The sequence below is a fragment of the Mya arenaria genome, chromosome 2 (genome assembly GCF_026914265.1).
Source record: "Mya arenaria isolate MELC-2E11 chromosome 2, ASM2691426v1".
Classification (NCBI taxonomy): domain Eukaryota; kingdom Metazoa; phylum Mollusca; class Bivalvia; order Myida; family Myidae; genus Mya; species Mya arenaria.
In genome coordinates, this window is record NC_069123.1 from 30,743,778 (window position 1) to 30,769,052 (window position 25,275).

The 25,275-nt window shown below is 34.8% G+C and overlaps 1 protein-coding gene across 3 annotated transcripts in view; it reads right to left on the minus strand.

Moving 5' to 3' along the window:
* Positions 1-366: 366 nt before the first annotated feature.
* The window catches only part of LOC128223995 (uncharacterized), a 30,730-nt gene continuing 5,821 nt past the window's right edge, over positions 367-25,275 (minus strand). For all 3 annotated transcript variants that reach the window (XM_052933564.1, XM_052933573.1, XM_052933582.1), the window contains exons 3-5: positions 24,827-24,986; positions 21,383-21,538; positions 367-1,185 (exon numbers count right to left, since the gene is read on the minus strand). In XM_052933564.1, the coding sequence (XP_052789524.1) occupies positions 851-1,185; positions 21,383-21,538; positions 24,827-24,986 (651 nt within the window). In that variant the 3' untranslated portion in view covers positions 367-850. The remainder of the gene's footprint in view (positions 1,186-21,382; positions 21,539-24,826; positions 24,987-25,275) is intronic.

The window sequence follows — 25,275 nt, forward strand, 5'->3', positions numbered from 1 at the left end:
ATATTAACCTATGTGTGCTTACACGCAAAACCTTAACCAGAATTTCTAAGTCGAATAATAAAGGCCTATTATTTGCATTATATTTAAATAATTGTTATCTAACTTCATTAATTTAGTATGTAAGATAGTTGGGAATACATATCCAAAGTTTGAATGCAATAACTGATGTATTTACTGAGATAATGACTTAAAGGTGCTTACATGCAAAACCTTAACCAAGGTGTGACGCCGACGCCAGGGTGAGTAGTATAGCTCTCCTTATTCTTTGAATAGTCGAGCTAATAATAATGATAATAATGATAATAATAGATTAAGCATGATTGCTTTTTTTCTTAAACTATATTTCCAAGTAAGAATAATTGTGTGTAAGATTACTTAAATTTATTTATTGACAACAAAACTAAACAAACAAAGTGGCATAACTCAACAAAGATTATTGCCAGAGTTACAGGCTTTGGTATACAAGTTTGTATTTCCTCTTGAAACATTTGCACCACATTTTAATGGAATATATATATATTGAACAGTTTAGAGAACTTTTTAAGAGTAAAGTTAAAGATTTTGCAAGGAATATCGCTGCTGACAACAGCACTTTCTAACTTTGAAAAATAGATCCATAGTTCTTCATACATTTCCGTAGATTTGAACCATCTTTTTTATGATGAAACTGAATAACAAAACATCTGAGAAAAACCTCGGTCACCCTATAACCAGCAAGGCAGAAAAAAAAAATTACACTCTCAATATGAAGCGTATTGCCTTAGCTTAACAAACTATTTAAAACAAAGATATTCTCAAACAGAAATTATTGTTCAATTTGAGGTCATATCATCTGTCTTGCCACAGTCCATCATTTTGCAGTCTTGGTTCTTTTCTTGGGAGGTTCACCACTAACGGCCTTGCCATTGGTCTTTGCACTGTCTTTGACCTTCCTGGAAGTGTTCTTGGCCTTTTCAACACCATCCACTGATTCTTCCTTGACCACACTGTCTTTGACCTTCCTGGAAGTGTTCTTGGCCTTTTCAACACCATTCACTGATTCATCTTTGACCTTGTCCACACTGTATTTGACCTTGTCCACTGCAGTGGTCATCTGGTCAAGCAGGTCAGTGTCCAGGGTCCTGCAGATCTGGAATGTCCACAGGGTCAGCTCCACCTTGTGTGCTGTCCAACCTATATCTGGGCCTGAAAACAAAAATAGATGAAATGTTCTAAATTGATCATACATGTACAAATTAATATTAAATACAAATGTCTAAACATTCTCCTTCAAATTTTAATATTCTTATAATATTATACTACTATCAAGTATAACAGAAGATTCTCAGACTTAAAAAAAATTTATGGTTTCTTCTCAATTCTGTAAAATCTATACAATTGATATGCATTGCTTAATAATATCCGATTTGTATTAATTCTGTGGTATTATAAAGCTTGTTCAATGCTCATGATGTTTGTAATACTTGCAATAAATAATGGTCAAAATCAAAACATAATAACTGCATAAGAACAGTGTTCTCAATAAGAACTGGATGCTGGTTAAAACAGACAGACAGTTGGAATGTAAATGTAAATGTAACCTATATTACATTATATATGAATCTGGCCGTCTCATACTCTTATTATTAATTTTAAAAGCTTTGTTGTTTTTTTCACTGTAAAAAATATTGAATTCGTAAATATACGTATTCACCATGGAAAATGGAAAATACGAAAGAAACTTGAAAAAACCCCATCTTATTGGGGAAACTGAATCTCTGAATGTTAAATTTACTTCAATTTTGTTCATATCATCATGAACACATTCTGAGGCGTTTAAAATGCATTTTCGTATAACTGATTGCGATTTGTTTTTGCAATGTTTCAATCTAGAAAATTGCTTAGTTTTGTTTTCATCTGGCATTGTCTTCTTCCCATGACCGGTGAAAGAACATATTTTGACCCACATAAAATCACGACAATCGTCGCTGTCCTTGAGTGACTCCTTTTCTATAAAATATTGACAACCCACTCCCCCCCCCCTAATTAATAACATGACTCCAAAGGATCGTTACTGTAAATAGGTATTTAACCCCACTGAACAGAACCGACTATGTTGGTCATTAAATATGTGTGCTCTCAAGTCTTAGTAATACAGGTGGCAATGCTGCAGCTATTGCTGTTGATACTACCACTATTGCCACTGCTACTGCCACTGCCACCACCCGTGACTACCGATGATGATGATGATGATGATGAAGATGATGACATCTAAAACTACTGCCGCTCCTGCTGAATTGTTGTTGTTGTTGTTGTTGCCACCTCTACAACAACAGCTACTACTATTCCTTCTACTAACTATCATATTACTACTACTGATGCTGCTAATCTCGCGATAATCAACTATATGTTGCTGTGAATGAAGGAACTAAATTTTTGTATCAATGCGAAGACCCTTCAATTATCTATTTATAATGACGAAGGCGCAAAGTACAATGACATCCACAGATAAATGACTCCCCGGTATCATTTTATTAAATATACATGAGTCATAATATTTGACCCGTGGGTCACTTTTTCTTGACATACAACATTGAACACTTCAAGGTACATGGAATGATCATTTCAAGGCCCGAGTATGAAAAATACCCCATTTTTTCAATATTCATTTCTTCTTTTTAAGTTTATTTAATTATTTGTACTTTCTTTGAGACTCATATGCTATCAACATGGATTGCTAAAATTTCAAATACATTAAATTATCATGAGAAACTATCACACTCTTATTTCAGCTGATACTGAGTTTAAATGTTTTCTGATAGGATATCATTTTTGATTTCTCTTGAACTACTGAAACATAATATCGCTTAGTGAATAAGAGTTGTAATAAATATTTATATATAGATATCTTACGTGATTGAAATTAGCTTCATCATCATGTCTAATGTTCTTTTCAACACAAGATAATGGCATTTTATTAAAAAAGTCAATGTTATCAATTACCATATAAACGCATTCAAAACATACCACAGGTGCAAATTTGCATACGTAGCATAAAAACGCAACAAATCGTAAAGAATAGATGATATAATTGTTTCATGATGTACTTCATATGGACATAAAATACTACGCATTTCAAAATGCAGGTTGTGAAAATGCAAATATGCCCTCTGCATCCTTATTGTGGTTACAGACAAGCCGACTCATGATCAAACAAGCCCCATACGGGCTCAAACAAGCCCACAGACGGGCTCAAAAAAGTCTAGCCAGGGCTCATTCTTCCTCATAATGGCTACCATCAACCTATCACAGTCACCACAGACAGATTGTCCTCAAGTCCACTGTGTGTCCAATAAACATTTTGTGCCAAACAAACAATAAAGGGGCTCTATAAGGCTCTATATATGAAGTGTCCAATTGACAATAGTTTGTTTGTAATACTAATATGTGAGACTAAACGTGGTGAAAAGATATAGCATTGCTGCTTGGCCCAAATCCCACATCATCAGATAACGGTGATTTTAAAAACGGTATACCGGCGAAAATTCGAGCCAAGCAGTTCAAGCCAGCGGGGTTCAGCTGTATTGATACGCAAAATTTCGTAACAATTAAATTGTACAAGTCAACTTTAAATCAGCGAAACAGCTGGTTTCATGGTTCTTTCATCAACGCTCTTCATATGAGAACATTCACCAGGGTTAGACACTAACATTTTTCACAAGGTAGTCCCTCGGACTACTGGATCCAAAATCTGGGTAGTCCAGCAAAAATTCTGGTAGTCCAAAAAAATGCAAGCCTGCAACGGATTCCTTCAGTGTTTTGTGTGACTTAGCCTTCTTAGAACATTGTCAGTATAACCCTTTGATTGGTCATGATTTTTATCTGTCTCAATCTTAAAAATTTCCACATACTTCAAAACAATTTTTGGCCTTTAAATTTAATTTTAAAACCTAAACAAGAGATGTTTGTCAAAAATTATGCCCCCTGAGCGCCATGTTGTCAGGAATATTTGGACAAATGAATGAAATATGCATGGGAAGAAATGACAGCTATTTTGTCATTGAAATTCAGGATGCCTTTGAGGCAGTTTTTATAATACGACCATTCAAAGTGATAGGATTGTAGGTACAGTTTTTAATCATATGTTCAAATGATGACTGATATGTGCAGATTATAAATATATATCCTCTTAGCAAAATCAAAAGGGGTCATCTACTGGTCAACTCCCCCCCCCCCCCCCACCCACCTTAATGTCAAGTTTGAGGGCCATGGGTGCTGGCATTGTCGAGTTACCACACGGACAAGCTTTTTGTGTTCAAGGTTACTGTGACCGTGGCCTTTCACTTTGACAAGCTTTGACAACCTTTTCGCATTTAAGGTCACTGTGACCATGACCTTTGAACCGATGATCCCTAAAACCAATAGGGGTCATCTACTGGTCAGACCCAACCTTCATGTCAAGTTTGACAACCACAGGTCCTGGAATTGTCGAGTTACCACTCGGACAAGCTTTGATCTACATACAGATGGATCAACCGACTGATCGACCGATTGTTCAGCTATCATCAAAGACTCAACCATAATTCCTATGCTCCTCTTAGCTATTGTCACAATCTTACTAAAACAAATTTCCCAAGGTCTTACCCAAAAATCTTGCCACGTTTGTTATGTTTTACTTCACACATAAAGACCTTTTTTCTTGCATGCACGCACCATTATCTTTAAGTGAATGACATAATACAGTGAATAAAAGCGTAAATCAAAACATGGGGCTGTAATTTATGTATTTATTAATTCTACATCAACAGCAAACATTGTTAAGTGCATGAGAAAAGTCATTTTGTGTTTGTAAGGATCAGTGGAGATAGAAATTTAATTTTCAAAAATTGTTGAATATTTGATAATTTAGAAATTCAATGTCCATTAATGACTACATATCAGATTGAAATAAACTGTAATATTTGTATTTTCATTTTGTATTTTATTTTTTTTCGTTTCACAATTTAGACATAACAATTTATTTTTTTGGAGGGGGGGGGGGGGGGGGGGGGGGGGTCCCGACATTCACTCTTTTTTTGCCCTGACCATAAACCTTTTTATTGCCCTTTTAAATTCATTTTTTATCATTTGTTTTATTTATTATATAATTTAAAATAAAGTGTTTTTGACTTTTAACGATATAAGTGATGCAAATACGGATTTGTATAGATGTTCTTAACCATATAATTTAGTTTTCAATAAAAGAAATATTTCAAGAAACCAAGAAATTGGAAAGAAACATATTTTTGTTTACACCTTATATGAACTTTTGTTTTCATTACGATCATCCTATTTATTATTAGTCATCATCGAATGTATAACATCACACATCAATTTACATATAAAACTTCTACAGTACTCATTAACATAATTAAAACAATTATCTTAATGGTGATCCAATCCTATCTCAAGAATTTGGGTACTTTTCATCACAATATTTAATATTTTTCATACCCTTGGGCGTTAGATTTACATAATATACTATTAAGACAATTACATAATGATTTATAGAATTTAGCCCAAAGAAAATGAAATTCAATTAAATTTTCACAGTACGGTATATTTTAATATACAAAACGTACCGTAGATCTTATCTTAAGAGCACATTAAGAGGTATAATGGATAAATACAAATATTACAAAAGAGGTATTTTCTAATTGTGTTTGGTATACTTGGTCTGTTTACTTTAAGATGTTTAGGAATTCGTAGATAAATAAATTCAACTGCAATACATTATGCAAAAAGAGAAGGTCTCATGAAATATGCATTTTATCAATTTTTAACAATTCTTAAAGTAAAATTCCTATAACGCTCACTGTTTTAAGAATTTGTATCACAGGGACTCTCAACTTTGTCAAAAAACACACAAAGACATCTGAATGAAAAGAATATATATTTCAGATGAATTCATGCCTACAAAACGTCACATGACATAACATGATTCAAAACATTTATTATAAATATTGGTTTTAATTAAATCATTCAGTAACTTTAACATCAAATGAATACAATTATCCAGAAATAAATAAACCAAATTTCATCACCAAGTCAAACCTATTCAATGCACACTTTATATACCCCATCCAAGCACCATAAGGCATTCTCCTTCATGTTAATAGCTTATATTAACCTCAAGAGCGTTTTAAAAGCCCGCTAAATGGACTGATGTCACCTAAAAGTCGTAAAAGGGCTTAACCTCTGTGTCATTAAATCTCAATTTTCTGTTATATTCCTATATCCAATTTAATCAGACCAAATGGTAAACATCCCCTTCCAAATTGTAAACAGTCAAATTAGAAATAGAATAATAATGGGTACATGTGGTGACAGGATACAAATCTTTCAAGTTTTTATATACAATTGATGAGTTTTAATTCAACGATATTCTACTATTACTGGTAGAGTGTGGCTACATGATCAATTTTCAGAAATCAATCAATTTTTGAAGGGTATTGTCTGTCAACATTCGTTAATCTTGATGGAGATAATGATACACCGTCCAGCTGTGATAGTAATAATGCTAATACTAATGAAAATATGAGGGGATTTCTTGACCAAACATTATGAATGTTATACATAATGAATAATCTCAAACAAAAGACAGCTCAGTCTGACTTCAACGAAATTTAGTGATCAGGCTCACGTCTTTGCCAATGGGATCGCCTTAATAATTTATAGAAGCTCTCACAACTGAACATCCATGAAGCAGATTACAACCACCAAATTTCTATTTAGAAAAAAATAAAAATAAAAGCTGTCAAGTATTGTTTATAATGTAACTGGTACACCAATGCGTCAAGTAATTTACAAAAAAATCACTAATTTATGGTACCCAATCCATTCATGTTCTTTCTTCAGATAAAAGAAGCATAGTTTGTGAAGTTCTTAAGTCATCTTAATACATACTTATCATCAAAAAGTAAGGCTTAATCACATTTTTACGACACTTTTGTGCTTCCCGGTGCCAAAATATGTACAAGGTGACCATAATATGTACATAAACACCCAGGCGGCTTTTATGACCTCTTTTTTAATCACAGGTATGTGAATATTTCCTTCCTTAAATGCAAATTTATAACTCTTCAATTTACTTAAAATCCAGGTTTTCTACATCACGCCAAGGGTCATTCGGGTTAAACGAAATAAATCATAGACTGAACCCAAGTCAACGATCACTGCATCACTTAATTAAACAAAATTGTACATAAAAAGTTCATGAGCTTTCATAAATCTTCAAAAAAGTCAGATATTGTATAGTTAAAACATTAATTTTTCATTAATTTGTCAGAGGTTATATTTATGACACATCTTAAGTTAAGATTTTACTTTTAAGATGCTTGTGAACATGACACTAGATCTTCATGATTGCAAGATACAGAAATACATGATGTCTTATTAAATCTAATTCTTGGATAAAAAACAGTAATTCAGAAATTACTCAGTCTGGGAATAATTTCCACAACTTCTTGGGTGAGAGGCATACACTTGTTGAACTAGACAACCTTATATCATTTAGCATTTATAGGAACATTATTAGTAGCGCCTAATTAAAATGGGGGGGGGGGGGGCTTTATGCTATCAGATTTTGCTTCTGTTCATGGAAGGAGCAGTTATTTTAAAATTACTTAAGCCAAAAAAAAAAAATACCTGTGTTTCCGGTGACCCGACCGACCCTATTTTTTCCTTGCTGACCCTAATCTTTTTTTTAGACATAAAAGTAAAAAAAAGAAATTCTATTGTAAAAATTATATATTTTTTCAAATATATCGTCATTATTTTCGTTCTTTGTCTTTCAATGTACCCGGAGAATAAACTTGCATTCCTTATTATGTATTACCGAGACGCTACGTCAACAGGAATACAAAATGGCGGAGGGCGGCGAACCGGGTGTCCGCTATCTTCAAATTGGCAAACGCATGTTTACGGTCCAAACACGTGGTTAATCATAAGAGAATATTTTGCAGTCTTTAAAATGAAAATATTTAGGATTATAGCTCGCGGTGTTATTTATTCATGTCCAAAATAAAACTTTCTTTTTACGATTAGGCATTGCGTATATCATGCAGGCTTCTTACGATTAAGCTTTGCTCCATCTAATGCAGGCTACTTGCCAGGTTCCAATACACATTTCACTAATCGTTACATTAATTTATCCGCAATTATCAATGGTTATTTATTTCGCCTTATTAAAAAATAAGTCCCATCATCTGAAATCCAATAAAAAATCTTCGAAAGTTAACGACACATTTGTTGGGATGTGTCTAACGACACATTTGTTGAAATGTGTCGGCTGCAGATCAAAAGGTACTATTTGTGACATCAGTGCATGAGCGGTGATAATATCAAAGGCGCGTGGCTATGGTTTGTATTTAATTTGGTCAGTCGGATACCGTACGATTCCATTTGATTGCCAAGATTTCGCCTAGGCTGGTAAGAAAATACCATACGATCGAAAAAATAATAATCAATAATCGTCGTCTGGGAATCTTATAACAATGACCGAAATGTTTGAATTCACTATAAATATGAATGAAACTTTGATTGTACGAAAATAAGGTAAGTAAAATAAATCCATATCCGCGTTTACTTATCTATTTTTAACCTACCTCCACTTGAAGGCCTAGTTTAAGGAGCTCACAGTTGACAAGAAAATCGGCGATTTTCCTCATGCAAATCAAAAAATTAGTTGATAATTGACTGTTTGGGTAGAACATTATCACAGATCTGTAGAAATTGAAGTGCTGGATTTGTTTTCTAAAAACCGATCACGACTTACAAACGAGTGTTGTATACAAAAAACACCAGATTTCATGGGCAAAATTGGCGGGAAAATACGGTAGTCGAAGGGTTTTTTCTGTGACTTTTTGTAAATTATGAAATGCTTAGATATAACATAATTGTTATGATTCAACAGAAAATTGCATGATATGGAAACTGTAAAAGAAAAAAAAAAAAAAAATCCCGACCGACCGACCCTATTTTTTTTCGCCATGTCACCGGAAACACAGGTATTTATTTTTTTGGTCTTCTCATGGTTTGCTGTAGTATGAACACGTTTTAAACTTCAAATGTAATAGTAATGATGGTCTTGTTGAAGATATTAAATGAAAAAGTCAAAATGTTCACATCTTTAAACAAGAGACCCAAGGAATGAACACCAACAGACTAATGTTTATATTCAGTTAAAATGGGGCATAACAGTTATTAAAGTTAGAGTTGTGGGTCTTGCTTCACATGTTCATATTGTCCCTGCAAATCTTTGTGCCAACTAACATGAATAACTTGAATGTTTTTTAGTTATGGCCAAAGTTATAGAGCAACAATGATGCAAAAACCAAGGCTATAACAATACTTTGACTTATTTTTGGTTGTCTGGTTAGTGCAGCAGTTTGTGCACTCGCTCCTCACCAGAGCAACCCAGGTTCGATTACCGGCCTTGGCATATGTGAATTTGGTTAGTGGTCACCAAGCAGGACAAGTGGGTTTCCTCCAGGTACTCCGGTTTCCCCCACAAGACAAGACCACACTCTCATGTCAAATCGTACCAACGAGGGTGACTACCATAATATAATGTTGTAATAACTTGTTTCACAAATGTTGTAAAATAGATAAGTTTCAACTAAACTACTAAATATTTTCTTCCATGAACAGACAAGCAAAGAAGGTCAAAACATTGATTTTAGCCTGATTACTGACACTACGTTAATTCATACACAAACAACTCCATCTATATGTTTACTCTGTGCAAAGAGCTATACATTAAAGACTAAAACACAGTCTTATTATTTCAACCTATTTTCTTCCATCTGTCAAAAGCTTTTTGTAAATGTTTCATTTACATAGTTTAAGGAACAACATAAAGTCAAATATAAATCTTTTCATGGGAATCTTGTTATTTTTACCTATAAATCCTAAGTACATTGTTCATAAGCGTTGACAAAGAATTTTAATTGATTTACAGTCAAAATGCAAATAAAGTACTCAAACTATTGGCTATGAAATTTCTGCTAAAATTTGTTCACATGTCATGATAATTTGTCATCAGCAATATTGATATACACTAACATTTCAGATAATAAACCTACAACTTTTGTTAAAATGATTGCATTTGGCGATAATAAATTCATGCCATTATTGCTGTTTACAATAGAACATGCAGCTGCATAGAAAGTGTTTAATTGATAAATTACCTATTTATAATAATTAGAGTTTAATAGTACGATATAGAATTAAAATTATGGCATCTATAAATTATGTATGCAGATAGCATTTTCTTTATCAATGAAAAAACAATGCCATTTCGAGGGCATCAAACTTTTCATGCCTAGACAATTGTTCACATTAAACATAATTTATATTAGACCCATGCAGTGCTGCTAAAATTTGGAAACTCAATCAGTCTGGTTGCTGTGATCTACCACATGTTTGGATGCCAATTAACAGATATCGATAGATCGTCTTAACAGGTTACACACTGGTCGCATCAGTCTATCGGTCTATCTTAGCATGTTTTTGGGGGTAATTATTATTTTGTGTGAAGGAAAAACAAAGGTTTTACATGTTCTACTGACTAAGCAATTTTAAATTAAAATAATTAAAGAAATGAAAACAATCGGACCAATTCTTTTGCCATTTTCTGTTTCTGAAAGCGGTCCGCATGGTCAAAATCGGTCAAAACCGGCATATTGTTGGATTTAAGAAGCCCTGGCCCCATTCAATTGTGACAGCTTTAAGTCGATATGAAATACTCTCAACCAATTTCCTTGGTAGAGCCGGTACTCATGGTGTCCTTTTTGAGAGGCCAAAAGGAAGTGTTCATGGTTTGGTTTGAATCCAAAAAAACATGAATAATAATCTGTCCATACAAGGTAAAGTTACAGCCCGGACACGACAACCTATACTCTGTGTCGTTATATGCAGCATTCCATTGTGAATAAACACTAAGTGTGACCTTGACCTTAGAGGTAGGGACACGGTTCTTGCACGTGACACGTCGTCTTGGTATGTTGAACACATGTGGCAAGTTATTTTAAAATCTGTCCATACAAGGGAAAGATACAGCCCGGACACGACAACCTATACTCTATGTCCTTATATGCAGCATTCCATTGTGAATAAACACTAAGTGTGGCCTTGACCTAAGAGGTAGGGACACAAGTTTTGCACACGACACGTCTTCTTGATATGCCGAACACATGTGGCAAGTTATTTTAAAATCTGTCCATACAAGGAAAGTTACAGCCCGGACACGACAACCTATACTCTATGTCCTTATATGCAGCATTCCATTGTGAATAAACACCTAAGTGTGACCTTGACCTTAGAAGTAGGGACACGGTTCTTGCACGCGACACGTCATCTTGGTATGCCGAACACATGTGGCAAGTTATTTTAAAACCTGTTCATACAAGGGAAAGTTAAAGCCCAGACACGACAACCTATACTCTATGTCCTTATATGCAGCATGCCATTGTGAATAAAACTAAGTGTGACCTTGACCTAAGAGGTAGGGACACGGGTCTTGCACGCGACATGTCGTCTTGGTATGCCGAACACATGTGGCAAGTTATTTTAAAATCTGTCCATACAAGGGAAAGTTACAGACCGGACACGACAACCTATACTCTTATGTCCTTATATGCAGCATTCCATTGTGAATAAACACTAAGTGTGACCTTGACCTAAGAGGTAGGGACACAAGTTTTGCACACGACACGTCTTCTTGATATGCCGAACACATGTGGCAAGTTATTTTAAAATCTGTCCATACAAGTAAAGTTACAGCCCGGACACGACAACATATACTCTATGTCCTTATATGCAGCATTCCATTGTGAATAAACACCTAAGTGTGACCTTGACCTTAGAGGTAGGGACACGGTTCTTGCACGCGACACGTCATCTTGGTATGCCGAACACATGTGGCAAGTTAATTTAAAATCTGTCCATACAAGGGAAAGTTACAGCCCGGACACGACAACCTATACTCTATGTCCTTATATGCAGCATGCCATTGTGAATAAACATTAAGTGTGACCTTGACCTAAGAGGTAGGGACACGGGTCTTGCACGCGACATGTCTTCATGATATGCCGAACACATGTGGCTAGTTATTTTAAAATCTGTCCATACAAGGGAAAGTTACAGACCGGACATGACAACCTATACTCTATGTCCTTATATGCAGCATTCCATTGTGAATAAACACTAAGTGTGGCCTTGACCTAAGAGGTAGGGACACAAGTTTTGCACACGACACGTCTTCTTGATATGCCAAACACATGTGGCAAGTTATTTTAAAATCTGTCCATACAAGGAAAGTTACAGCCTGGACACGACAACCTATACTCTATGTCCTTATATGCAGCATTCCATTGTGAATAAACACCTAAGTGTGACCTTGACCTTAGAGGTAGGGACACGGTTCTTGCACGTGACATGTCGTCTTGGTATGCCGAACACATGTTATTTTAAAATCTGTCCATGATATTCTGAGTTATTGAGTCGGAAGGACGGACGGATGGACAGACGGTGTGATTTTAATATGCCCACCTTCGGGGGGCATAAAAATGCTAAAAACCATGCTAAAATACCTCAGATTAAAGATCTAAAAACCATGCTAAAATACCCCATAATCTGTCACTTTCAGGAAAATGTTGCAATAAATCACTTGACACTACAACACCTCCACCGAGATCGTTGCTAAGTTATGGCACAAATGACAGACATCCTACTGATAAGCAATATTTGATTATTGGCATCCTACTATTCAGTATTCTTTGTTAATCTAAACGACATATCATAATAATGCTTAAAAACATGATGAAATAAATTCCAAAAGTCAGCTGTTATTAATTATTTTTTATATGGGAGTAAGATAACAATTAACATGACGCTGCCTGTTAGTCAAACAAGCTGACCAATACCCGACTGACCAATCAGCATCCAGATTAGGCAGGGCTTATCAGTTGCCGTTGCTATCCGCCATGACCTCCGACAATCCTCACATATCAACAGTAGTGTAATTACGTTGTTATATATATTTAACACAAATTATGTCTCAAAACGGAGTGATACTAAAGACAGTTTAAGAAATCCGAAATACTGACATTTTCCCTTAAAGCTGCATTCTCACAGATTGAAAGTTTTGACAACTTTTTGATTTTTTGTCTTTGAATAAGGCAATTTTTGTGAAAATGCATGGAAACCAGTTATATACGACTGCTGATGAAAAATTAGATCACAGATTTTTATATTTAAGGTCAAAAATTGATGTTTTATGCATTTTTCTGAAAACCGTTAGTTTAAGCCATAAAACATTAATTATCGAACAGAAATATGAAAATCTGCTATTTGGTCTTTTGTCAGCAGTCTTATATCACTGGTTTGCTGATATTTACGCAAAATTTTTCGGCAATTTCGATAATATAGAGCAAAATAATGATAAAACAAGATGCCAATGCGGCAACGCCGCATTTAAGCCGGATTTTTTATTTGACAATGCAATTTTGCAAACCTAGGATTTGAGCTAGTGACCTAGTACTTTTAACCCAAAAGACCCATATTTATACTTATAGGAGATATTGTTCATATAAATAACCTGATCAACAGAAACTATTCCATTTGTGCGAGGAAAAATGAACATTTTATAAATACATCAGCTTTTCCAATAAGATCTGTCCCAGAGACCTAGTTTTTGACCCTAAATGACACACTTTATCATCTAAGATTTAATGTACACAAATATTAAAGTTAATTAAAATTTAAATTTTTGAAAAATATGGATATGAAATTCATGATTGGGATGTGTGTTTATAAAATAGCAAATTGAATTTAGTTGTTTACTGATATTGATAGGTTTGGCAAGCATACATTTTTTTTATGACATCAGGAAAATATTTCCTAAGATTTCACCTTAAAAAAGTGACCTAGTTTTTGATCTGAGGTCACCCATATTCACAAATGTTTAAGTCAACATGTAGACAAATATTCTGACCAAGTTTCATAAAGGTTTGACAAAAATAAATGAGTTTTTATGACCATGGAATTCTTTCTCCTAAGATTTGACCTTGTGACCCAGATTTTGACGGGGGATGACCCATATTAAAGAGCTTTCAAGATACATTGTATTATGCAGACAAATATTCTGACCAAGTTTCATAAAGATTTGACAAAAATTGTTGAATTTATGACGTGGAAAGATTTTCCTAAGATTTGACCTAGTGACAAAGAATTTGACCCAGGATGTCCGATATAAAAATTAGCAAGATATTATGCAGACAAATATTCTGACCAAGTTTCATCAAGATATGAAAAAAAATGCTGAATTTATGACGTGGAAATATTTTTCCTAATATTTGACTTAGTGACTTAGATTTTCACCCAGGTTGACACATATTAAAAAATATGCAAGATATAATGCAGACAAGCATTCTGACCATGATTCATCAAGATTTGATAAAAATTGTTGAATTTATTACCATGAAATATTTATTCTAAAGATTTGACCTAGTGCCCTAGTTTTTGACCCGAGATAACCCATATTCATATATATTCAAGAGAACATGCCGACAAATAGTTTGACCAAGTTTGATAACCATTGGATAAAAACTCTTGATTTTATTACATAAAATGAAAACTTTAACGCAGAATTGTTAACGCCCGCCTGCCCGCCCGGTTTTCGCCATTCTAAAACCCGTAATTTTTTTATGAAAAATCCGGCTAATAAGTGTTTTCAAATGCATTACTGGGAATACTTATTTTTGGTCTAAAACATGAGCATGTCCCTTTGCATTATACATTCTATTTGAACTAATCTTTATTATAAAATGATTTTTTTCTTCTATTTTTCCCGTGCTATTTTCTAAAAGCACTTAAAGCTATGACTGGATGTGATCAATACCACCCCACTACATCACATTCTTGTAATAAAAAAGTATCACCGGCAATAATGTATGCTCACTAAATGTCCTATGTCTGTGACAAGGCATCAGTTAAGTTGATGGTCCTAAGTTCTACTATAAAGAAATAATGACTATAACACCTGTGAAATAAGGCTTAAAATTTTCTGAATAAAATAATTCTGGATAAACATGAATCCTCTTAGCAGCAGGGAATAAGTAAATATGATGTACATTGTACTGACCAATGTGATTTGAGACCTTGACCTTTGATTCTATGACCAAAATCAATAGGGGTCATCTTTTGGTCACCCCCAAACCGAAATGTAAAGTTTGAGGGCCATGGGTGCAGGTATTGTTGAGTTATCCCATGGAGAAGCTTTTTGCGTTCAAGGTCGCTGTGACCCTAAAATAAAAAGGGGTCATCTACTGGTCAGGCCTAGCCTCCATGACAAGTTTGATGACCATAGTTTGAGGCATTGTTGAGTTATCACTCGGACAAGCTTTGACAACCTTTTCATGTTAAAGGTCACTGTGAACTTGACCCGATGACCCCTAAAATAAATAGGGGTCATATACTGGTCAGGCCAAACCTTTTTGTCAAGTTTGATGATCATAGGTCCAGGAATTGTTGAGTGATCACTCAGACAAGCTTTGGTCTACCGATGGACGGAAAGACCAACCAACCCACATGTCCAAAGCAATATACCCCCTCTTCTTTGAAGGGGGGGCATAAAAAGTGTAATAAGAGCAATCACAGACTGCCAAATCCCCCATTGAATAAAGAAGAATATCAACTCTACCTAACAATAAAGGATAACAATTAACAATTGACGATAACTAAAAAGAAATTAAACTGCACGCAAAGTTATGCATTGCACTTTTCCTCACTATGATCTATCTGAATGTAAAGTTTGAGGTAAATACATCTTAGTCTTTTCAAGTAATGCTCCGGACAAAAAGTAAGTATGAAAACTAACAAAGGTGCAATAACTAAAAAAATACTGCTACCACAATTATGGTTCTTGTACAATGCAATTCTCCTCATTAAGATCAATCTGAATATATGAAGTTTGAAGTAAATATCTCAAAGACCTTTCAAGAAATGCTCTGGACAAAAAAAGTATTAAAATTAACAATAGGCAATAACTAAAAAAATACTGCAGCCAGAGTAATGGATCCTGTGCACTACACTTCTTGATGACTAAATGAGATATATCTGTATATGAAGTTTGAAGTTATGATCCAGACAAGACTACCCAGTGGACAAGACTACCCGCGAGTCGGATGTGTCTCTTGACGAATTATTTACTGTCGACATTATAGCTGTAAGATTGAAATTTTATACATTTATAGACATTGATGTTGCCATTTAACGTTCATGTGTAGGTGGCATTTGAATTAAAGGTAACAGCCTTAAGCTGAACAAAAATTAACAACAAACATTTACAATGGACTATTACTCTAAAAATATGGAAGCAAGAGTTACAGTTCTTGTGCACTGCACTTGCCCTCAATGAGATATATCTACATGTGAAAGTTCAAGTTGATACCACTAATAGTTTAAGAGATATGCCCCTGACAAGCGAAAACAGAACACGACCGCGGCCACAGACACCAACAAAAGTAACCACTTTATGTCGCCTTTTCAGGCAACACAAAAATAGGTATAAAAAAATAAAGGAGCATTAACTCTAAAAATACTCTAAACAAAGTAATGTTTCTTTTGTGCAGCACTTCTACTCAACACAGTCAATAAGTGTATGAAGTTTGAAGTCAATACCGCAAAAACATATGGGTAATGGAGAAAGGAAGACTTGTCCGGATGACCAAGGATGGACAAACATACAGACAGACAGAAACATACAGACAGACAGACAGACAGACAAACGGATGGACGGACTGAGAACAATGTGATTCCTCTATAGCCCACATCCACACCATTATGTGGTGGCGTGTATAATAACAAATTAATTTAAATAACATCATTTTAATGTGGAATCATGATCATTCAATAGCTTTTATAAAAGTTTTACATAGTCTGTCATCTTAGTGCAATAACGTAATAACTGCATATAAAAATAGAAGCAGATATTGAGTTCTTGCACTAAGGTGACGATTATTACAGAGGTATGTTACTGCCAATCCTGCAAAATAACCATTGTCTGAGTATGAGAAATAGAAAAATGGTTTTCAGAAATTGTCTTTATATAAATTTCAATACTTCCTACTTTATCATACATTATGTCTTTCAGAGCCAAAAATATTCTTTAAATCCGTCCAATAGTCATAAATTAAAACCTCAATGTTGATTTCATGATTAAATCTTAACTTGAGAACACCTGAGTCCTATTATAATACATAGCAATTAGATATTTGAGCCTATTGAAAGGCTAATACATGTACTAGTATGTGGTTTTATGTTTCATTTAACCCAGTGCTCCAGCTAAGCATAATTAGCGTGGCGGGGCGCCCCGCTGCCCTTTTATGGCGCCCTGCTGCCTTTTCAAACGCCCCGCTGTGCCCTTTTCATTGACAGAGCCGCCTTTGATGATAAATAAAACAAATAAATCGCCCATTTGTGTCATCAAAGCGACATTGACCTCGCCGAAATTTTAATACATTGTAAATCTGTCAATCAGCGAGTATTTGGCCACTGTCCCATTAGTCAAAACATCGCAATTAGCCATAGGGTAATCCCCTAATCCGATAATTGGGCCGTGTCATCCAATTACCAAAACATCGCCGGTAGGCGGAGCTATTGAAAGTTAACCAATCAGAATGTACATTGAGAAGAACCTGATAATATGATATACGTTCATTAAAATGAGATAGAAAAGGCGACATATTTATGAAAAATCGTGTCAAGCATTGATGAAGTTAAAAAGTAATTGTTATATGTATTGAACAAACAATGCCAGACATTTTAAACATTGATGTTTTTGAAGCAGACGGTCATAGCCATCTCGGGCCATCGGCAAGGTGGCGCTAAGAAAATCAAAAACATGACGTATCACCAAATATTTAATTGGTTTTCGTGAAATGTTCATGATAAAAAATTGATTTGTAAACACAAAAACATATTATTTTTTTTGCGTTATGTAGAGTTTTAATACTTACAGTATTTTTCTCCTGTTTACGATGTCAAAAATATCGGCGAGATCGCCATTTTGTCAGAACAATTTTCCGAGTTAATTTCTCAACCTCCCATTATGTATTGGTAAAGTTTTCATCAAGGACAGTGATTTAAATGTCATTTGGTTCTTAAATGTCAGCATATTATTTAGCCAGAGACAAGTAAATAACAGCATAGCTGAATGTGACATTCGTACCCTATCCCGAACGTACCAAAATAAGATTCGTCCCCCTACTATATTGACAGGTCATTTATTAGTCATTTTGATTGTTTCAAATCCTTAGCTGTCTTGGTTTTTGTTTCATTTTTAGATGCTATTTGGAGATAAACTATGTGACATTGACAAATACACTTTTGCTGAGCCAAAAATGATACATTTTTTATGAACATTTTATATAGTTATAGCAATCAGTTTGAATGTGAATATAAACTGAGGTGTGTGTTATGGCATAGTTTTTGTATCAGGTGTTACGAAAGTATCACTTCTCCTTAAAGTCTCCCCACTTCTCCCTAAATTGACTGAAGGGAGAAGTCACTTCTCCCAAAGTTTTCAGCCTAGTGAGAGTAGGCTGAAAACTGGGAGAAGTGACTTCTCCCATTCATAACACTGTTGTTGAAAGAGTTGCGCATTGATATGCCATAGATCAAACTGCGAATAAAGCATGATTTGTTACTTCTATTTAAATCACAGTTTGTTACCAATTTTGATATAACTGCACATATAGTCAGGTTATGTTTCAGAAATTAGTATGAAAATAATAAATATACAGAAGTATGACTTAATAACTACATCTTTGGATATCATAACAATTAGTATTGAAAGTAGAGCTCTAGTACCAAAATATCAAAATATTGAACTTTGCAAGTGTCCCATTTAGGCTCATTAAAAGCGCATTAAAAGTGCCTTTTTGGACCAAGCACCCTGCCCTTTTCAAATCCTGGCTGGAGCACTGTAACCATTATATTTACGTAATTAAAACTTCCAAAAATTACCTTTTCAAATGAGAAAGATTGTTAATGACTAACAGCTGTAAAATATTTGTAAAATAAATCAGCCTTGTACCAGTATTTCAATAGTATACAATAGGAATTTACAGGTCATTATTTAGCTTTAGTACCACCAGTATTCAAGCTAATTTTACATACAATAATCTCTCCATCTGTATAATTCAAAATACTTAAACAAATAATTAATGTCCGATCTGTTTTTGAGATAATAACAAGAAACGCTGCAATGCAACAAAAACCAGGTTTTCAATGATTGACAGAAGAACTTCAGCCTGTGTTGTGAGAATTATAATTAAGTTGATTTGTTGTGTGTTGTGTGTATAAGAACATGCCAAATTGCAGGTTAGAGGATATACACAGAAGACAGGAAGCATGCATAAGAGTGGAAATAAATATTTAAGGGAAAGGTTAATTAATTAATAAAGATGATTATGTTACTTTGTCACGGCATATATAGATATTGTTATCATCGGTGATTTTAGTAAATCATCAAACTCTGGTGCTGGTAAATGAAAACGATTATAAAGGAACTTGTTCACAAATATTTGGATTTTCACAATCCCATGAAAGGTCTCCATAAACTCTTCCTATGTACCAAGCTTGGTCAAGATATGTGAACCCTGACTAAAATTATTCAGTTTCAACCATTCTTCTATTTTTAGTAACAGTGACCTTGACCCTAGGGACCCCAAACGCAATCCCATAAAAGGTCTCCATAAACTCTTCCTTTATACCAAGTTTGGTCAAGATATGTAAACCCTGACTAAAGTTACTCAGTTTCAACTCTTTTTCTTTTTTTAGTAACCGAGCCCTTGACCCTAAGGGCCCCAAACGCAATCCCATGAAAGGTATCCATAAACTATTCCTTTATACCAAGTTGGGTCAAGATATGTCAACCCTAACTTAAGTTATTCAGTTTCAACCATTTTTCTATTTTTAGTAACAGTGACCTTGACCATAACACTAGGGACCCCAAATGCAATCCCATGAAAGTTATCCATATTAAACTCCTCCTATAGACCAAGTTTGGTCAAGATATGTCAACCCTTACTGAAATTATTCAGTTTCATAGGTGAGTTTAACGCCGCCCATACCAAGCTTGGTCAAGATTTGTGAACCCTGACTTAAGTTGTTCAGTTTCAACCAGTCTTCTATTTTCAGTAACAGTGACCTTGACCTTGACCCTAGAAGCCCTACACGCAATCCCATGAAAGGTCTCCATAAACTCTTCCTGTATACCAAGTTTGGTCAAAATATGTGAACCCTCACTAAAGTTATTTAGTTTCAACCATTCTTCTATTTTAAGTAACAGTTACCTTGACCCTAGGGACCCCAACCGCAATCCCATAAAAGGTCTCCATAAACTCTCCCTTTATACCAAGTTTGGTCAAGATATGTGAACCCTGACTTAAGTAGTTCAGTTTCAACTGTTTTTCTATTTTTAGTAACAGTGACCTTGACCTTGACCCTAGGGAACCCAAACGCAATCCCATGAAAGGTATCCATGAACTCTTCCTTTATACCAAGTCGGGTCAAGAAACGTCAACATTAACTAAAGTTATTCAGTTTCAACTGTTTTTCTATTTAAGTAACAGTGACCTTGACCTTGACTCAAGGGACCCCAAACGTAATCCCATGAAAGGTATCCATAAACTCGTCCTATAGACCAAGCTTGGTCAAGATATGTCAACCCTTACTGAAATTATTCAGTTTCATAGGCGAGTTTGACACCGCCCGGCAGCCTGCCCGAACAATGACGTTCGTTTTTCTAATAACCAGGTTTCACTATGTGAAAACCTGGTTAACAAGAGGCCCACAAGGGCCTATGCTCTACTGGCATGACCCTTTTGGTATGTTTTTATTCAGAGCATTTTAATACTAGTTAAAGGCATAATACTGAGCCCATATTCTTGCTTATTTGTAACAAAGGGCAAAGGGAGGGTAGCACTACAATAATATACAACTCCCTGTACAAGTTGTCTCTCTTAAACTATACTTTCGATAGGGCTACACCATTACAAGGGCCATTATCCAGTCATGCAAGGGTTGATCTGATAGGTGTTCGAAAGTTACTGAGCTTTCATATCTAACTACTGTATAAGTTTTATTGACAATTCACTTGGAAATAATGTTCAGTAAATGTTTGACCAATTATATCACATGTTTCATGTACATTTTGTAGAATCTAAGGTCAAATTCCATTGGCTGTCTTTTTCAACCTACCCTCTTTGTTCCGTTATTTGAATAACTGTATCACATGTTTCATGTACATCTTGTAGAATCTAAGGTCAAATTTAATTGGCTGTCTTTTTCGACTTACCCTCCTTGTTCAGTTGTTTCACCAATTGTGTCACATGTTTCATGTACGTTTTGTAGAATGCAAGGTCATATTTGATTGGCTGTAGCCCTGGAAACATAGCCATGCTCTCATCCGCCATGAAGGCTGCCTTGGCTGGGGCACCTGCTGCAAGTATGGCTGCAAAATATCAACAAAATAAAAATACCACTAATTTCAATATATAACCATCAAAGGTTGAAATGCTTAGATAATAGGGGAGTCAAGCATACACGAGAAAAAAAGATTTGTCAGCAAAGATGGATTTGTCCATGTCTGCATGCGCAAAGGTGGATTTTTCAGCAAAGAAGGGTTGGTCCATTCGTGTATGCATAAGCGGAGGGTATGTTTAACAAGAGCTGTCACAGAGACAGAGCACTGGACTTTTCCGTCGCTTTTCAGTGTAAGGATTAAAAAGTTTTGGCGAGACATGCATGGATCACTGTAGAATTAGATAAGATTTCAATGCAATACATGATGTATTTACTGAGATATTAACATAAATGAGGTTACATGCAAAATTTTAACCAGAATTTTTAAGTCCAATAATAAAAGGCCATTATTTGCAAATTACAATTATCTAACTTGGTTATTCAAGTAGGTTGGGTGGTTGAGTACCATTGTATAAAGTCTCAATGCAATACATCAAGTAGTTGCTGAGATATTAACCTATGACTGTGCTTACATGCAAAACCTTAACTAGAATTTCTTAGTCAAATAATAAAGGCCCATTATTTGCATTATATTCAAATAAGTGTTATCTAACATCATTAATTTAGTAGGGTAGATAGTTGGAAATACATATCCAAAGTTTCAATGCAATAAATGATGTATTTACTGAGATAATGACTTAAAGGTGCTTACATTCAAAACCTTAACCAATGTGTGATGCCGATGCCAGGGTGAGTAGAATAGCTCTCCTTATTCTTCGAATGGTCGAGGTAAAAATGAATGTGCATATAAATTTATACTCAAACATACCTTTTTGTCTTAGATTTCATCGCTTCTGTTAATGCATTGGCTGAACCAATAAAGTTTACATGAAACTGTTTGTTTTATATTTTATGTCTTAACTAGGGATGGCAACGAGTACCCGAGTACTCGAGCACTCGATCAATCATCCGAGTACCTGAGTATCAAATCACTACTCGAGTACTCGAAAAAAAATATAAAAAAATTATGAAATTCTCCAAATTCACAATTAACAGACGAAAGTATCATATCTTTCGTGTTTCCAAGTCGACAATTTAGGGTCCTACTAAACACTGCAAAGCCAAGCAAAGCCTAGCAAAGTCAAGCAAAGCCTAGCAAAGCCAAGCAAAGTCAGGTTTTTTTTTAAACAAAGTCAGTTTAGTAGCACTTATAATCGTTATTTAATCCCGAAAAGATGACTTTGTCGTATAAATGACTTATTGGGAACGAGAATGAGGCATATTTGCATGATACAATATCTGAGTCAAGCATAGTCAAGGAAATTGAAGCAAAGTCAGTTTTATTTTGAACAAAGTCAATGAATTAACACGCATTAGTAATATTCAATACAAAAAGGTGTCTTTGTTGACTAAATGACTGTATGAGAACGAAAATTAGGCATAGTTGCATGCTACAATATCAAATTCAAGCTACGTCGAGCAAGGTCAAGCAAAGCCTACCAAAGCCTAGCAAAGTCAGATTTATTCTGAACAAAGTCAATATATTAACACTCATAAGTAATCAAATACAAAAGGATGTCTTTGTTGACTAAATGACTGTATGAGAACGAAAATTAGGCATACTTGCACAATACAATATCTAATTCAAGCTACGTCGAGCAAGGTCAAGCAAAGTCAGAGATATTTTGAACAAAGTCAATGAATTAACACTCATAAGTAAGATTTAAATTTTAAAAAAAGATGTCTTTGTTGAATAATTGACGTTATGGAAACGAAAATTAGGCATAGTTGCATGCTACAATATCAAACTCAAGCTATGTCGTGCAAGGTCAAGCAAAGTCTAGCAAAGCCTAGCAAAGTCAGATTTATTCTGAACAAAGACAATATTAACACTCATAAGTTATATTCAAATACAAAAGGATGTCTTTGTTGAATAAATGACTTAATGAGAACGAACATTAGGCATACTTGCACGATACAATATCTAATTCAAGCTACGTCGAGCAAGGTCAAGCAAAGTCTAGCAAAGTCAAGCAAAGTCAGATTTATTCTGAACAAAGTCACGGCCCCTCTAATCCCCGCTGTGTACACAATTGACCCTAATAAATTATTTGACAGTTGTTGTGATAGTTGTAAACTATCAACAAAGTGCCCTAATTTGCAAATAGCACTGATGTCAATTAGCGAAGTTTTGATAGCGGTACATCTCCTAAAGAATTGTATTGTTTACCAATTAGTGTGTTTTCACCAAACAATGGACGTTGAGGAGCGAATTAGTAACGACCGTTACGTGCAATGATTCCTGAATGGGCATATTTTTTGCAATGATTATCACAATTGATTGGTGGATATCTTAATCATGGAAAAATGAATATTAATGAGGAAAAGAACAATATTTCAGTATGAAAAACGGTCATTTTAAAACGTATTTCGTAGAGTAAACAACTAAACAATTTTCGTTTAGTGTAATTCTGAATGTTGTTCATTATTGAGTGTAGTCTCGATCATCTCGACGCTTGAATATGATCCGAGTTTTACTTTCCATTTATAATGTAGTACATATATACGTATAAAATGAAATGAAAATGACAAATTAAAAGCATGAAACTAAATTTGTTTTATTTTTATTTATTTCTCTGTTAAGGTACAAAATTACAGTGATATTTAAAGATGAAATGGCCAATATTATGACCAACGCACAATGTACATGACCGATACATGTATACACGGACTTGTCTTTCCCGAAATCCAATTCAAGTTATCCAAGTAATCGAGTACCCGAGTACTCGATCGGAAGATTGTCCGAGTACTCGAGTATCAACTTTACTACTCATTGCCATCCCTAGTCTTAACCTGACTTCAGAATACAGAAGACTGTTAATTCAAGAAGTGATGCCCAGAAGCCACAGAAATTTTCATTCTATTTCAATCTCAATTATGAATTTCCAAATATTTCTGGTAATTTGACACCAATGAGCATCTGTTGGGGTTTTACAGTCAAACAAGGGGCATTATACTCCACAAATATTAAAGCAACAGTGATGAGCTTTGCTATACATTTGCATATCTATATAGCAACAAGTGTACCATGTTTATTTTAATATCTTAAAAGGTTTTTGTGTTTAACATATGGTCACTGATAATGAAAATTAAAGTTAAGATTAAATTTAAATTAAAATTAAATTAAGACTATGAAAATATTTCTTCTCTTGTTAGAAAAAAAACGGTAGAGGAGCTATAAATAAATCTAAATGCATGTTCAACTTCAGTTTCCCACCTGAGGCAGTTGCAGGTCCAACAGCTTTCAGCACAGTCAGGGCCTGGATTGCCGCGGGAACATCAGGTAGCGCTGCAAATGCTGATGTGCTGGCGGACTTCACCTCATCCTCGCTGTTTGTGGCTACCATCTCTGTCAGACGGGGACGGAACTTCCCTCTCTGAAGATTTACATAATGTATTACAATGCATTATATAATATCAATTTTGTATGTCTTCATATATGGCCAGACATTGACATTTTAATTTTATGCAAACTGTTACTGAAGTATGTGTAACACTTTGTCAAAACAAGTTGAAAATGCTTTTGAAAACTGAATTATATATCAAGCATGAATTTACAAAATTCTGTCGAAATTAGTATCTGTCAGTTACCGATAAGTATTTGTGCAAAAAAATGAATAAATCGGAGACTTAAAAGCCAGAAGATATAGAGAGCAACATGAGTTT